The sequence below is a fragment of the Pseudopipra pipra genome, chromosome 1 (genome assembly GCF_036250125.1).
Source record: "Pseudopipra pipra isolate bDixPip1 chromosome 1, bDixPip1.hap1, whole genome shotgun sequence".
In the NCBI taxonomy this organism is placed as follows: Eukaryota; Metazoa; Chordata; class Aves; order Passeriformes; family Pipridae; genus Pseudopipra; species Pseudopipra pipra.
Window position 1 is genome coordinate 155,072,032 of NC_087549.1, and position 16,474 is coordinate 155,088,505.

Here is a 16,474-nt window from a genome sequence, read left to right on the forward strand (position 1 = left end):
TAACGTGCTGCTGTGTCCCAGACACCCCTAGCAAGTGGAGTAGGACCTGCTGGAGAGGGCCAGTGGAGGTAGGGCAGCACTGCTCCTCCAGCCTCTTCCTTTGGGTCTGGCACATCCCACTCCAAAGCAGAAGGGAGCTCCCAGGATGCCCACGGTTAAAAGGAATGACAGATGTCAGAGGGATCCAAAAAAACTTGCAAAGTTTTGTTAGCAAATTCCATGCTCAGCATGGGAATTGGTATTTTTCCCCTTACCTTCTAATAGAGGAAAAGAAAAAAGGGAAGAGGGAGAGGGAGATCAGGGAGGAGAGGGAAGGAGATCACCAGTCCTGGCTCCAGCATCCATCTGCCTGACACCATGTCCAGGATCCTGGGGGTGCCCCCAAACCCTGTGTCATCCTTTTTTATAGCCAAGTTTTCCCCACCCTGGGGCTTGTTTTCCCACTTCTCATGGAAATGAGTGAGCCTGCACAGTCCATTTCCCTGGATCCTCTTGGAAATAGGTCTTGAAGGCTTTGAGGGTCTTGATCCCACCCAAACTGATCCACCTTTGGTTGACACTCTGTGCCTGCTCCTTGACCCCACTCCTGTGCCTGCACTGTTCCATGTTATCTCCAGGAGCCAGAATAAGGGTGTTTGTCCCAGAGAAGTGCTGCCCCACCTCTGTGTGTCCCCCTTTTCCAGGCACATCCCATCCCTCCGTGCACGGAGTGTTCTCACACCCCAGTCCTTGGCTGGCTTGGGACTGTCGGTGTTTGAGACACACACACTGGCCCCTTATCTCCTGGCCTTCCACAGAATCCAAGCTGATAAACTTAGGCCTGAAAAATGACCAGCTTGGGACTCTCACTTGCTGCAGCAGAGCGCAGGGAAAGAGAATTGTTGGAGAATTCAGACAGGAAAAAGCGCAGTAGAGAGAAAGGAGAGCTGAGAGAAGAAACAGAAGGGAGGAAAACATGATTTGTACTGTCTGTGAAAACTGAGCAGCTGCAGAAATGGTCACAGGGAAAGGAGAAAAAAAAACCCCAAAGTTGGAAAAAAAAGTTAGAGATGATGCTGAAGAAATGTCAGAGAGGCCAAAAATATCAGAGGGTCCCCCTCTGCAGCCACACCCTGTTCCAGTTTGTCCCTCCTGAGCCGTGTTTGGGGCACAGCAGCACGTTAACTCCCTGGTGCCTGTGCTGCTGCACCCCAGTCACTGCCCAGCAGTTCTGGGACCTGCAGCTCCAAGTGGGGCCAAATCATCTGGAACTGCAGAAATTCCCTTCCTGCCACAGCAGGAATTTGCTATTGTGCTACATGGATGGTTCTTGAATCAGGGAGTGCAGGTGCTGCTGGAGTCAGTGCATTGGAGCCTCTGGAATTCTTTTAGGTTTAAGGTTGGCTGATTCCTGCTTCTGGCCCATAAATTAACCTGAGCAGTTTGGCACCTGGAGCGTTTGCTCCAGGGATTTTAACCCTTTGCCCTCCAGGTCCTACACCAGCATCCCACTGTTAATATTGGATGTTGTGCTTCCATGTCTATTAGAAATTTTGTTAATTGTTGACGAGAACCAGCTGGAATTTGAATGCCCAAGCCATGGATACGACTCCACTTGCTGGATTTCAGTCTCTCCTGGCTTGTGGCTGTTAAGGAAACTTCCCTGTCTCATCATCCAGGAGCCACTCTGGAAGTCACATTCCCACCACCTGAGCTGGGACAAGCTCCAGGGACAAGATCCATGGATCCTGCTTGACTCCACACCCCTCTCACAGAGTCCAAGCCGGTTTTCCATAGTGGAGTGGATCTGGGACACCTGGATCCTTAAAATAATTCCTTAAAATCACTTAATCATGATGCAACAACAGAGTAACAGCTGGAGCTGGTGCCTCCGGGGAGGGACCCCAAACAAAGGACCCCCCACCCCAGGCTTTTATCCCCTCACAGTCTAAGATGACAATCTGGGATGCTCAGCTCCTGCTGTGTCCCAGAATGTCCCTCATTGTGCCCTTTGTTATGGAAAGGCCGGCAGTTCCCGGGCTCTTGATTGCTCTCGGCAGTGCTCAGGATGCTCTTGCAAATCAACCGCCAGGATCGGATCGAATGGGGTCGGTTTTCCTGTTCTCCACCCCGAGCTCCGGGAGATTCTGGGAGAATCATCATCTTTCCCCGGTTTTCGGGATCACCGAGTTCCCACCCCGTTCTTCAGGGAACACGGTTAGTTCTCTAATCTGTGCAGCTGTAGCAGCCTGGGCTCCAAGGAGTTAAGGCGCTGCCGAGTCCCAAACGCTGATAAGGAGCGGGATAGAACAGGATGTGGCTGGGAAGGGGGGCACGGGAGATAGGGCAGCGCCGTTCCCGAGGCCAACCTCCTCCTCCGGGCCCAGAGACACAGCAAGCCCCGCACAAGGGCGGCGCAGGAGCCATCGGGGAGCTCGGCACAGGGGGATCAGGACCACCGAAGCCCCTCCGACCCTTTTCCAGAAAGGTCCGGGAGGAGGGGTCGCGCACACTGCCTGATTTGCATGGGAAGTGGGGAAACCTGATCCTGGGGCGGGGAAAACTTACCCGTAAAAAGGTGCCCCCGCAGCGCCCAGGTGGCACCGCCGGGACCATGGACACCTGGGACGCAGGGATCGACGGTGGAACCGGGACTGGTGATCTCCCCTGACCTCTCCCTCTCCCCTCCTTTCTTTTACTCTTCTGTTTCTCTTACTGCTAAAAGATACGGGACTAACTTATCCCAATTTCTGACCCTGTGTGTGATTTACTAATCAAACCTCGTGAGCTCTTTTGGGACCCTCTGGCGTTTGTCGTTGCTGCTTTTGGAACCCCGGGTGTCTGCACACCCTGGGGGCTCCCCTCCTCTTCGGAGAGGGATTTGACAGCTGCGCCTTAAACATCCTCCTTCAGAGACTGGTTTTGCTCCTGTTCAGGGTCTCTTAGGGGATTGAGTCTTTTGCAAGCACACGATTTATTCCTTTTAATAATAAGAGTCTGGATTTGTCACCTTGGCGGTGAATAACAGAGGAGCAGCAGCGGCTGAGTGGGGGCAGAGCCCTTTTGGGGTCAGGACTTCTTCCCTTTTCCTTTAAGGAAACTTCCTTAAAGGGCCTTTTTTTACGTGCTTGTTTCTGCTTAAGTTTTGCCAGGATGGGAGGTTTTTTTGTTGTTGGCTGGAAATTTAAGGGGGGGGGGTTAATTAAAATTGTTAAATGCCACGAGTGGTTCCACGGCGGGAGGGGAAGGGAGGGGCGAGGCTGAAGCCGGAGGAGGAACTCTGAGGCGGCTGCCACTCCCCAGATCCCGGGGTTCAGGGTATCTTTGGGAAGAGGCGGGGGGGGCTCTCACCCCGGGCCGGGATTCGGGACGGCGCATCCCCCGCCCCGCCGCCGGTGCTCGGGGAGGGGTCCCGGGGCTCCGGCCCCCTCCCGCCCCCGACGATGCTGAGGATCGGGGGGTGTGCCTCCGCCTCGGGAGCGGCCCCGGGGCTCGGGGAGGGGTCCCGGGGCTCCGGCCCCATCCCGCCCCCGACGATGCTGAGGATCGGGGGGGGTGCCTCCGCCTCGGGAGCGGCCCCGGGGCTCGGGGAGGGGTCCCACTGCTTCAGGGTCCCGCGCGGTCCCGCCGCACTGTTGCCATGACAACGAGAGGACGCCGCTCCTAATCCCCGCCCCCCTCCCCTTCTGGTCCAATCAGTGCCCCCGCTGCCCCGCGCGCTGGCCCTCCCCTCCTCCCAATGGCCGCGGGAGGGCGGAGCCAGAAGGGCGGCGGGCCAATGGCGTGGGGGGAAACGGCGAGGGCTGGCTCCCGATTGGCTATTGCCGCCTGGCGCCGCCGCTGATTGGCTGCCGCTGATTGGCGCGGCCGAGAAGGAGGAGGAAGAAGGTGGCGATGGCGGCGCGGGGCGAGCGGGGGTTCCGCGGCGCTCGGAGCTCTGTCCTTCCTCTCCCTCTAAAGCCCCGGGGGTGCGTGGGCACCTCCCGAAGGCTCCCGGCCCCGCGGCACCGGGAGGGGAGCGCCGGGACCCGCGTCCCCCCACAGCTGTGGGGCGGGGGCAGAGGCACGGGCACTGCCGGGGGTGCAGGGGGTGGAAGCGGGGCTGGATTGGAGTGGCTTGGGTTGGAAGGGACCTGAAAGATCATCCAGCCTCACTCCCTGCCATGGGCAGGGACACCTTCCACTAGCCCAGGTTGCTCCAAGCCCCGTCCAACCTGGCCTTGGACACTTCCAGGAATCCAGGGGCAGCCACAGCTTCTCTGGGAAATCCATTCCAGCCCCTCCCTACCCTCACAGACAAGAATTCCTTCCCAATATCCATCTAACCCTGCCCTCTGGCAGTAAGAAGCCATTCCCCCATGTCCTGTCCCTCCATCCCTTGTCCCCAGTCCCTCTCCAGCTCTCCTGGAGCCCCTTCAGGCCCTGCCAGGGGCTCTCAGCTCTCCCTGGAGCCTTCTCTTCTCCAGGGGAACCCCCCCAGCTCTCCCAGCCTGGCTCCAGAGCAGAGGGGCCACATCCCTCTCCTCATCTCTGTGATCTTCTCTGGACTCTCCAACATGTCCATGCCCTTCCTGTGCTGGGGACCCGCTGGCCTGGGCACCAAGGAGCTGATGTGCTGCTGTGTCCCAAACTCTGATGGAAGCACATGGGGACAGGATGTGGCTGGAGAAAGGGGGCACGTGGAGATGGGGAGCACCTTTCTGGGGCCACTTCCCTGCTCTGGTTCATGGAGATAAACAAAAAGTCAGTGTCAGTGCAGGACCAAAGGTCAATCCAGTCGTGGATCTCTCTCTTTCCACTTTTCTTTTACTCTTTTATTTCTCTCACTACCAGAAAATAAGGGAAAACCACCAATTCCCATGCTGAGTGCATAAGTTAATGGTCAAACTCTGTGAGCTTCTTTTGGACCCTCTGATCCTTGTTCCTTTCTGATCTACAAACCTTGGGATCTCCCCTCTTCTTCAGAGCAGGATCCAACAAGATCCCTGGATGGTTTTCTCCCTGTTTCAATGCTCCTGTTCAAACATCTCTTCATCTCTGACGCGATGGGGGAGCCCTTGGCACACTCCAAACCTTCATTTTTTTGGGAATTACTTGTCTCTCAGCCCTTTGCTGAGTTGTGGATAATCTTTGGAGCATGGGAGGATCCCCCCTGGATACACAAATTAAGGAAGCACATGTCTGTGTGCACATCACAGGGGTTATTTAAACGTCAGTCTGCATATCCCTGGGGCATTAAGCTGATTTTGAAGCTTTTTACCTTTCAGATTGTTGAGTTGGAGCAGCTGGGACAGCCTTGGCTCCTCTCCGTGGGGAGCTCCGTGTCCCTGGAAATTCAGCGCCTGGGTCACCTCAGCTCTTCCTCTGTGCCACACCCGTGGTTCTCTCAGACGAATTTAGGCCTGTTTAATCCTGAGGTTGATCAGGAACTCTCCAGACCCCCCTCCTGGTGTGGCTTTCTCGGGCTCTGCTCCCCTGGCGATGGTTTATTGCGCGGCCCTGAACTGCCGGAACGCCACGAGCGGCGCCCGCAAGAACAGCTCCGTGACTTTCCATGGATTCCCTCTGCAAAACGAGGCCCTCCTGCAGCAGTGGATCCGGAACATGGGCAGGGACATGGGGACCCCCTCCAAGTACGAGCGCCTGTGCTCGGCTCACTTCGAGGAGAGCTCCTACGAGAGGGATCCCCTGAAAACCCGCAGCAGGCGGCGGCTGCTGAAGGAGGCTGTTCCCAACAAATTCATCCTGGGGCAAGATGGGAACTGGCTCGTGGGGACACCCCAGGGCTCCTGTGATGGGACGAGGAATAAAACTCGGAAGCGAATCCGGAATCCCGAGCACCAGAGGGTGAGTGGGGTTGATACTGGGAATAAATGAAATTAAAGGCAGGGTTTGGGTGTAAAGCCTTGGAAGCAGCCTGGAGAAATATCCCCTAGAGGGCTTAATTAATAATAATATTATTATTCCCTAAGAATAAGATTTTATTATTAGGGAGGAGCTTTTCCAGCCGGTGTGGAACTGCCTCTGGGCTTATTTAAAACTCTGAATTATTAAGGAAGAGCCACATTCCCTGAGGGAGCTGGGTATGGATGCTGACCCTGGATATTTTTGACCCAGTTGTTTGAAAAAATCATTGTTTTGGTTGAGTCACGTCGTTTTTAAGGCATTTCACTCGTTCTGAAATAACAGTAGAGGGTTCTTAATGTAAAATCTTTCATTACTGAGCTGGTTACACACACACAGACACTGCTGGGGGCAGTTGGGTGGTGACCACCTGTTAAAAACATTGGAAAAAGAGGGGTTTTGGGGATTTACGACTCCCCAACAGCACTGACTGCCGAACATTTTGATTTTTAGGTCCCTGGGAAGTGTCCCAATGATGCTAAGAGGCCAACTTTGGAGGATTGGCAGAATGAATTTTGCAAGACAATCCTAAAGGAGAATTACGGATCTTTAACCATGTTCAGAAAAGGTCAGTTTTCCCTCTCCAAAGGGTGACATGTGCTGGGTCAGGCCTGGCTCTTGTCACTCCTCAAATCCCTGGATTTTTAGAGAATTAATCTTTAGGTACTTGGGAATCTCTGTGAGATCCACACACAGTCTTCCTTTTAAAGGCTGAAGCATGGGCAGAGGGTTTAGGATCCCTGGGAATGCACATGCCAGCAAAAACAAGGACAGAGGAGTGGAAAAGGTTTAGATACAGGAGCTGCAGTGACTCAGGAATCCTGAATCCTGAAGACTCATTATTTATAGTGAAGCTGTGTTTTCCTCATCCCCAAACCCTGATGTATGTTTGGGTTTGGGATTCACTGAAGGGAATTGAACTGTTTTGATGCAGAAGTAGTTAAATAACAAGAATGATGCCCAGAAAATAAAGAAATCTTGTTGATTTTAAATGCCCAACTGGATGTTTGAAATCACTGATATTTTAAATTCAAAGTGCTGAGCCCTCCCTGGCTCCTCAGCATCCAGGTAATTCCATGGATTCATAGAGGAACCTGCTGAAATCAGGAGCTAAGTGTGCTTTTCCTTGTTCCCAAAAAGACAGGACTGAACCACCAAATCCAGCACCAGGTGGCTGAATTTGGGGTTAAGGGTCAAATCCGAGACCTGCCACTTTCCAACAGTTAGTTTTCAACCTTTGGGGTGTAATTTCTGAAACATTTTGTAAAAATTGAAAGGCAAATCTTGGTCACCTTCATCCCACCACCCTTTTAGACACCGGAGCAACTGCATTGGCTGTTCCCTCCTGGTTGGATTTTCCCAGGAATAACAGAGATGCTCGTTAGACAGTGAGTTATGCAGGAAAACAGTCAGAGGAAAATAATAATAACCATCATTTCCACGTTCCTTCTGTTGCTTGTTCAGATTATCCTGTTCCCAAAAGCAAGATCCCGGTGGGAGAAGCGGTGCAGGTCAAGGCTCAGCAGGGTTTGGAGGGAAGGAAGATTCCTGCCAGCCTTAGCACAGGTGTGAGGCTCGTTGGGAATTAACTGGCAACACCTGGAACCTGGTAGGATTGGAGGGGGGGAATTCCAGCCCACCCCTGCTTTTTTTTTTACCCAAAACTTGGGGGTTTTCGTACAGATGCAAAAATTAGGAATTGTTGTTCTTTGGAGGTTTGTGGGTAATGAGATAAAGGGAACGTTGGGAACGTTCTTGTTCCAGGCCGTGGTGGTGCCATGATCAGATCCCAGCAGCAGAGTGCAGAAAACACCCAAGTTCATGGATCATCCTCGGGAGGATCCCAAAACCAGCGCTGGAACGTTTCGGACAAGGGGGAAACATCAGAGAGCCCCCAGAGTTCAACAAACCAGGCAGAGCCCCCGGGAGACAGGAGAGGCAGCAGCTTCCCTGCAGGAGGACAACCTGGCAAATTCAAACAGTTCCTTTCTCAGCAGCAGAGCCGCCCCAAGGCGTCCGAGGTGCCGTGGTTCATCTGCGCCGAGTGCGGGAGGAGCTTTGCCCGGCACGCGTACCTGCTCCGGCACCGCAGGGTCCACGCGGGGGCCGGGCCACACACCTGCCTGGAGTGTGGCAAGAGCTTCCTGGAAAAACCCAGGCTCACCAGCCACTGGAGAACACATTTTCACATCGTCTACGTGCCAAATGATTCCCTGGGATAGGTTTTTTCCGTTCGGTTGTTGAAAATCCCCCCTCAGTCCAGGGGTGGTGGTTTGTAGTCCTGTGTGGGTTACAGGGAAGCTTTGGGATAAGGCACTTTGCCTAAATTTAATCAAATTCGAGTTCAAAAGGCATCTACTTGGTGCCAGTCTAATAATCATTGATTAGGACCCGATTTTAATTAGTGGCTGGGTAATTCCTATCCTGTTCTATCCATCCCTTCCTGGGAGCAGGAGCTGGGATAGAGCAGCGTTGGCTGTACCCAAAGTGGCATCAAAAAAACCTGGTGCACCAAACAGCACGTGCTGGAGGGCACCCAAAGTAAGAGAGAAACACTGGGAGTTTACAGGGATGAAAAACCAGGACCTGGGAATGGGATTGTCCCCCGGTAAATTGATGTTTGAAGTAACCAATTCTGGGCATTATTTCCCCGTTTTTGCTGCTCTGCCATTGCCTTTGACTGCTGAAGTAAATCTGGTTTTGGGTTCTGTTTTTATATTGACCCCATGTGTTTCCTGTGGGGTGATTCCTGAAATTATGGAAAAAAATCCATGGATATGTTCTTAATGTGTGTGCGACATGTTGGTGATATTCCTTTGGAAAGTGGGAATAGCAGCGGGGAGAGGGTGAGCAGAGAGAAGGGGGTCCTATCACGTGTTTTCTCCCCATGGGCTGGTGGTTTTCATCATTTTTGCTTATTCCAGTTGAGTGCCAAGAGGGAAAATGTGTTGCTTCCTGTTGGAGGGATGTGCTCAGTCGTGGGGTCCTCTTGGAGTGAAGTCCATGGGCTCAGCTGCTCCCAGAGGAGCAGCAAAGAGCTGGTGCTGTGGTGAAGTTCCCTAAGTTATGGAGGAGACTGGGGGAATACACTTGGCCCCAAAGGATGTTTAGGTTGGATATTGGGAAAATTTCTTCCTGGAAAGAGCTGTTCAGTCCTGGCACAGGCTGCCCAGGGTTTTGGTGGAATCCCCATCCCTGGGGGGATTTAAGAAGTGTAGGTGTGTGGCATTTGGGGACGTGATTCCGTACCCTGGGCTCTGGGATCACCAAAGCTGAACAGTCTCAGCAGCTGTGAGAGACTGGAATGTTCAAGGTTAAGGACTCAAACAAAAGCAGCAGGTTCTTTGCTGAGCCCAGGTTTTCTCCCAGACAAAGAGGAGGAGGAGATTTTTTGGATGTGTGGTGGTGAAACCTCTGATCCGCATAAGGACAGCCCAGGGTGACCACCACAAACCCACCTTTGCCTAGAAACGAGCTGCTTTTGAGCCAGAGAAGGGGAAAGGCTGAAAAGCAGCAGATCCTGGTGGGATGATGGTTTCTGTCCTGCCCATGTCCTCCCTCACACAGCTGGCTCAGCTGTGACACTCCCCTGCCAGGGGGGACATTCCCAGGCAGGGCTGAAGGTTTCTGTCCCTTCTGATGGGGCACAACTGGCCCAACTATGATGCTCATGTCTTAGAAGGGTCATAAACCATCCAAGCCCCCCAAAGTGCCCCCAGAGTCATTTCTGGGTGTTCCCACCTGAACCTCAATCTGTATTAACCCCGTGCCAGTGCCACGGATGCTCCTGCTGACATTGGTGCCGATGCCTGTGCCCAGGTCGATGCTGGTGCCAGTGCCAGAACTGGTGGCTGTGGTGATGCCAGTGCCAGAGCCACTGCCAGTGTGGGTGCCCATGCCAGTACTGCTGGCAGTGCTGGTGCTGTAGGCGATGGTGGTGGCAGTACCGGTGCCAGTGGCAGAGCCGATCCCGGTGGCAGAACCGATCCCAGTGTGCAATGGCAGTACCGGTGCCAATCCTGGAGCTGATCCCGGAGCCTCTCCCGGTGGCAGAGCTGGTCCCGATCCCAGCGGTGAGGAGATCCTGGTGCTGGTCGGTGGCGGCGGTATCGGTGCCGGTGCCGATCCCGCTCCCGGTGCCGGCGGGCGGTGGCAGTGCCGGTGCCGATCCCGCTCCCGGTGCCGGCGGGCGGTGGCAGTGCCGGTGCCGATCCCGCTCCCGGTGCCGGCGGGCGGTGGCAGTGCCGCTGCCGCTGCCGGTGGCGGAGCCGCTCCCGGTGCCGGTAGGCGGCACTGCTCCGCGCTCCGCGCTCCCGCCGCTCCCCGCCCGCTGCCGCCCAGCCCGGAGGAGGCGGATGCGATTCCCCGGCTGCCCGTGGCTGCTCGGCGGGGCGGCGGGGCCCGGCCCGTGCGCAGGCACCGACAGCGGCCCCGGCCCCGCGCCCGGCCCCGGCCCCGCTCCGCGCTCTCCCCGCCGCCGCCCGGCCCCGGCCCCGGCCCCAGCCCCAGCCCCGGCCGCGGCCGCCGGGCCCGGCCCAGCTCCGCGGGGCCATGGCCGAGTGGGCGCCCGCCCAGGTAAGCGCGGCCCGGGGCACCGGACACCGGCTGCGGGCACCGGCACCGGGCACCGGCCGCGGACGGAGCCGCCCCGCCCGCCCCGCTCCCGCCGCCCCCCGGCCCGGCCCGGCCGGGACCCCCCGGCACCCCCCGACCCGCGGGGCCCCCGCGACCCCCGGGGACACGACCCGGGGTGGTCCCGGTGCCCCCGGGACGTGGCTGAGCACCCCTGACCCGGGATGATCGTGAGACCCCGGGATGCCCCGGGTACCGCTGACCCGGGATCTCCACGTGCCCCCGGGATGCTCCGTACAGGCTCCAGCCCCGGGATGTCCCCAGGGACCCGACCCGCGATGGCCCCGGTGCCCCCGGGGTGCCCTGGGCACCGCTGACCCGGGATGCCCGTGTGTTCCCAGCGTGTCCCCAGGCACCTCTGCCCCGCATGTCCCCGTGCCCCCGGGATGCCCCAGGGTGCCCCGGGATGCTCCGTGCAGGCTCCAGCCCCCGGGATGCCCCGGGCACTTCTGTCCTGGCATGTCCCTGTGTGTTCCCAAGGTATCCCTGGGCACCCCTGGTCCACACCTGCCCCTGGCTGCTCCCTGCCCTCTCATCTCCATCCCCCTCCCCCAGTGGGGTTCCAGTCTGGGCAGGCCCAGGAATGGCTCCCACGGGATGGGGGTCTGGGATGACAGGGTGGGGAGTCACCTGGCTGGTGTCCCACGGGGACAGTGACCCCATGGCTGCCCTGGTCTGCCACTCGCCGTCCCCTCAGGCCAGTGGGCATCACACATGACGCAGTTCTGGGGTTGCTGGTGGCTGAAAGCCCTACAACTGGGGGACGGGGGCTTCACCGGAGTGACCATGGGCCTCCTCCCACTCGTGCCCTCCCCACGGCGCAGGTGCAGGAGTGGAACATGGAAGCCCCTCACCTGATGCCGCTGCAGCCGCCGCTGCTGCCAGAGCGGGCGCACGTGCGGGAGGCGCAGCTGCACTCGGCAGAGGCCTCGCTCTGGACCGTGGTGGCCACGGTGCAGGCCATGGAGAGGAAGATCGACCTCCTGGCCACCCGCCTGCTCAGCCTGGAGGGCCGGTCCGGCACGGCCGAGAAGAAGCTCCTGGACTGCGAGAAGACGGCCATGGAGTTCGGGAACCAGCTGGAGAGCAAGTGGGCCGTGCTGGGCACCCTCATCCAGGAGTACGGGCTGCTCCAGAGGCGCCTGGAGAACGTGGAGAACCTCCTGAAGAACAGGAATTTCTGGGTGCTGCGGCTGCCCCCCGGCCCCCGGGGCGAGGTCCCCAAGGTAAGGGCTCCCGGGGGGTTGAAGGATGGGGGGGACCCTCAGTTTCCCTGGGGAGGGGGTGCCACTGAGCCGTGGGGACGTGTCCCCGCAGGTGCCGGTGACGTTTGTTGACATCGCCGTCTACTTCTCGGCGGAGGAGTGGAAGAATCTGGAGGAGTGGCAGAAGGAGCTGTACAACAACCTGGTGAAGGAGAACTACGAGGCTTTGCTCTCCCTGGGTAAACATTCCCTTTTGCCCCTTTCCTTGCAGGCTGCGTCTCCCTGGAGGGTCCCCAACGTGGGCGGTGGCACTCGCTGTGTCCCCGTGACCACCCATTTTGGAGGGAATGCTCCACAGCTCGTGCTGTGTGCGGGGGGACAGGGTGGCATGCCATGCATGCCATGCCACGGTGGGCAGACCCTGCCACCCCAGGGGGCTGGAGGGGGTCCTTGTCCCCAAAAACCCTCCAACGTGGAGGTCCTGTGGGATTTAGGCGGGGTTTGTGCCAGGAGGGGTGCCGGGGCCTGGCAGCCCGGTGTGTCCCCTGCGTGTCCCCCTGTGTGTGGGTGACGGGGAGGGTGTGCCAGGCACAGGGTGCCATGAGTGCTGTGTCCCCACAGACGGTGCCCTCTCCAGGAGCGAGGCTCAGCCCCGCAGCGAGCGCGGGGAAGGGCCCTGTGTTCCCGAGCAGCGGGAGCTGGAGCAGCGGGAGCTGCCGCCGGACGCCTGCGCAGGTGAGGCGTGGCAGGAGGACCCCGGCCCCACTGTGCCCCCGTCCCTTTCTGTCCCCCCACCCTTCCCACCCCAGGGATGTCTCTCCTCCTTCCCCAGTGGTCCTGTCCCCCCTGGGCTCAGTTTTCCAGCTGTGTCTGGGAATTACCGTGAGTGACCCCAGAATATCCCAATGACTGATGTACTGGGGGTCTTGGATATCCATCACCGGGAGATCCGTGTGTCCCCCACTGCCACCACGTTGTGTCAGAGCCTGTGTCACCCACAGTCACCCAGCCCCATTGGCCCTGTCATTGTCACCCATCCCCATGGTCTGTGCCACAGTCACCTGTTCCCAATGGGCTGAGCCAGTCATCTGTTCCCAGGGGTTGTGCCACAGTCACTTATCCCCAAGGACTGTCTCAGGGTCACCCATCCCCAAGGACTGTCCCACAGTCACCCATCCCCATAGCTCCCTCGGCGTGTTGGGTGCCCCAAAACTGCTGTGGGATGGGGAAGTCCCACTCAGCTGGAACCCAGGGGTCCCACACCCTTGGTGGCCGTGGGTCACACCGTGTGGCCACATCCTGGCCCTGGACAAGTCTCTCCTTGTGAACAGAGTCGCTGATCTCCACCTCCGACATCCTGTCCCGGATCAAGCAGGAGGTGGCCTTTGTGGGGGAGCAGCAGTTCCCAGAGGAGCGGGGGATGCCCCCAGACCCCTGTGCAGGTGAGCCCGGGGCAGAGCCACCCTGGCACTGCTGCCTGTTGGAGCTGTTCCCTCCCCATCATCCTGGAGCAGGACGTGGCCCGGCGTGGCTGAATCCTTGTTCCCATCCCGTCCCCCCCTGCAGGCGCGGACGCCCTGATCACTGCACACGACTTCTTGTCGTGGATCAAGCAGGAGGAGGAGCCCTGTGTCCGTGAGCCCTGGGAGCTGCCGGAGAGGGAGATGCTGCCCCCGGGTCCTGGTCCTGGTGAGCGATCCCCACCACGGGGCTGGGATGGGGCTGGGATGGGGCTGGGGCAGGGGGGGGGACTGCCCAGCAGGCTGGGCTGTGACCTGGGGCCATCCCTGGTAGGCACTGACCCGTTTTCCATCCCCTGCAGCCGGCGAGGGGCTGCTGGTGAAGACGGAGGAGCGGTGCCCCCACGCCGAGCCCCCCGAGGAGGTGGGTTTGCCGGGCGGCTCCGGGGAGCTGCTCTTCCCCGGCACGGGCTTCGGGACCCCCGAGGGACAGGCGGCGGTGCCAGCGGCCGTGGCTCTGCCGGCGCAGCACAGACTGGGCAAAGCTCCGGGGACCGAGCCGGGCCCGGGGGCCGAGAGCGGGGGGGTCCCCGCGGCGCCGCCGGGACCCGCCGAGGAGCGTCCGCACGGCTGCGCCGAGTGCGGGAAGAGCTTCAGCGGCAAGAAGAGCCTGCGGATCCACCAGCGCAGCCACGCGGCCGAGCGGCCCTACCCGTGCGCCGAGTGCGGCAAGAGCTTCAATTGCCACTCGGGGCTGGTGCGGCACCAGATGATCCACCGCGGGGAGCGGCCCTACAAATGCTCCGAGTGCGGCAAGTGCTACAGCCGCAAGGAGCACCTGCAGAACCACCAGCGGCTGCACACCGGGGAGCGCCCCTTCGCCTGCGCCCAGTGCGGCAAGAGCTTCATCCGCAAGCAGAACCTGCTCAAGCACCAGCGCATCCACACCGGGGAGCGCCCGTACCAGTGCCCGGCCTGCGGCCGCAGCTTCCGCTACAAGGAGTCCCTCAAGGACCACCAGCGCGTCCACGGGGCCGAGGCGGGGCCGCCCCCGCTGCCCCCGCCCGGGATCATGCCCCCCGGGGATTAGGGGTGTCCCCCCGCCGCGGACTGACACCCCCCGGGATGGGGACGGGCACCGGCCACGCAGCTTCCGACCAAATCGAGGTGCCCGGCCGGGGCGGGGGGCGCGGGGGGACCCCCAGGGGGGTCGCGCCCCCCCCGGTCCCCCGCCGTGGACGGACACTTCGGCCCCCAGCGCTCCCCCCACAGACAGTGTCGCCGCTCGGGGTGGGGAGCAGCCCCCCCGCCGTGCCCCCCCCGCGCCACCCCCCGCCTGCCGCTCTGTCCCCCCGGCCCCCGCCGCTTATTTTTACTGCCCCCCGCCCCCCGTCCCGCTGTACAGTGCTTGGGGTGTAGTTTTGTATGGACGAAGCAATCTGGAATAAAGTCGTGCTGGGCTGCAGCGCCTTCACCCCAAACCCCGCGGGGTCCCCCGGGGTCTGCGGCCACTCCTGCCCCGCCCGGGGGGTCCTGCAGGATGGGGAAGGGGGAATATCGTGGTGGGACACGGGACATGTGGGAATGGTGGAGCTGGGGGTGTGGGGGCTGCTGGATGTCCCCGTGTGACCGGCTGAGGTGGGGCTGTGTGGAGACCCCCAGGGCGGGGAGATGCCTCACCCATGGGTGACAGGGAAGGGAAGGACAGGGAATGCTGCTCCAGGGAGTGTATGCACACGTGTGTGTCTGTGTGTGCTCACATGTGTGTGTCTGTGTGTGCTGTGTGTATGTGTGCACACATCTCTGTGTGTGCTTGCATGTGTCTATGCTCACACATGTCTGTGTGTGCTGACACCTGTGTTATCTGTGTGTGCTCACACGTGTCTGTGTGTGCTCACACCTGTGTTATCTGTGTGTGCTCACACGTGTGTCTGTGTGTGCTGACACGTGTCTGTGTGTGCTCACACATGTGTCTGTGTGTGCTGACACCTGTGTTATCTGTGTGTGCTCACACCTGTGTTATCTGTGTGTGCTCACACCTGTGTTATCTGTGTGTGCTCACACCTGTTTTATCTGTGTGTGCTGACACCTGTGTTATCTGTGTGTGCTCACACGTGTCTGTGTGCTCACACCTGTGTTATCTGTGTGTGCTCACACGTGTCTGTGTGTGCTCACACCTGTGTTATCTGTGTGTGCTGACACCTGTGTTATCTGTGTGTGCTCACACGTGTCTGTGTGTGCTCACACACATTCACACCCCAGCCCTGGTGTGTTGAGCTCCCTGGAGCCGAGCATGTCCTGAGTCTCCTGGTGCACCTGAACCCCCCCAACCCACAGCCCCCCGTTTCTCAAACCCTTTCCTGCATCTCCACTTCCCAACATTTCTCATTTTTCCTGCCTTTCCCGAGGCTCTTTGGCTGCCCCCAAGGTCTCCTCGGGGCACGAGCCCAGCACCCACCTCCCTGCCCCCCTAAACCCCTCTGCAAATCACATGAATTGGCTGAACCCCGATTTCTGTCCTCCATCCCCAACCCATCCCCAGGTCCCTCCTGTCCCCTGTCACTGACCTGTCCCCAGGTCCCTCCTACCCTTGATTTGGGGATATTTCACCCAATTTTTTCACCATAGCCATGGGAAGCCATGGCCCTTCCCCAGGCACCCCCTGGTCCCCGAGCTGGGTGTCCCTGTCCCCCTGGGAGGCCCCAACCAGGGCTGGGTGACCCAGCAAGTGCCACAGCTCCTGCTGCCCCTCTGTCCCCTCCCCAGGGGCTGCAACCACCTGCCCCACCCCACATGGGTGGGGCAGGAGCTGCCAGAGAGCAGGAGGTGGCACTTGGGGTGTCCCCATGTGCTGGGGGGCTGGAGGGGGGACACAGCAGAGGAGGGCTCGGGGTTCAGTGGTGCTGTCACCCTGATGTGGGCTGGGGATGGAGGGGGCAGAGGGTGTGAGGCTGGGGTGCCCTGGGGACACTGCACAATCCTTGGGGACACTGCACACTGCTGGGGGACAGTGCATGTTGTTGGGGACACTGCACACATCGTGGGGACACTGCACAACCCTTGGGGACTTTGGGTGCTGCTGGGGGACACTGCACACTGCCCAGGGGCCCTGCCTGATGCCAGGGACCCTGCACACTGCTGAGGGACACTGCACATTCCCGGGGACCTTGTACATCCCCTGGGAACCCTGGACACTGCTGGGCACCCTGCACAATGCTTGGGGACACTGCACATTTCTGGAGACCCTACACTGCTGGGGGGACACTGCACATTCCCTGGGGACCAAACATGCTG

General features: G+C 59.4%; 2 protein-coding genes and 1 long non-coding RNA gene across 3 annotated transcripts; 2 read left to right on the forward strand and 1 right to left on the reverse strand.

Annotated features, from left to right (window-relative positions):
- The first annotated feature begins 48 nt into the window (after window positions 1-48).
- On the forward strand, window positions 49-8,670 carry LOC135412778 (zinc finger protein 786-like). Its single transcript, XM_064651683.1, has 5 exons — window positions 49-2,636; window positions 5,247-5,826; window positions 6,337-6,451; window positions 7,348-7,449; window positions 7,648-8,670. Exons 2-5 carry the CDS (start codon window positions 5,461-5,463, stop codon window positions 8,103-8,105), a joined length of 1,041 nt encoding a protein of 346 aa, XP_064507753.1. The 5' UTR covers window positions 49-2,636; window positions 5,247-5,460; the 3' UTR covers window positions 8,106-8,670.
- On the reverse strand, window positions 2,930-3,456 carry LOC135413520 (uncharacterized). The gene is made up of 2 exons (XR_010430269.1): window positions 3,331-3,456; window positions 2,930-3,155 (listed from the first exon to the last, which is right to left on the reverse strand). It is a non-coding gene; the product is annotated as an uncharacterized LOC135413520 (long non-coding RNA).
- A 1,554-nt stretch (window positions 8,671-10,224) lies between the features above and the next one.
- Window positions 10,225-14,645, forward strand: ZNF282 (zinc finger protein 282). Its single transcript, XM_064651449.1, has 7 exons — window positions 10,225-10,458; window positions 11,340-11,741; window positions 11,833-11,959; window positions 12,342-12,455; window positions 13,052-13,162; window positions 13,287-13,409; window positions 13,543-14,645. Exons 1-7 carry the CDS (start codon window positions 10,435-10,437, stop codon window positions 14,268-14,270), a joined length of 1,629 nt encoding a protein of 542 aa, XP_064507519.1. The 5' UTR covers window positions 10,225-10,434; the 3' UTR covers window positions 14,271-14,645.
- Window positions 14,646-16,474: the final 1,829 nt, after the last annotated feature.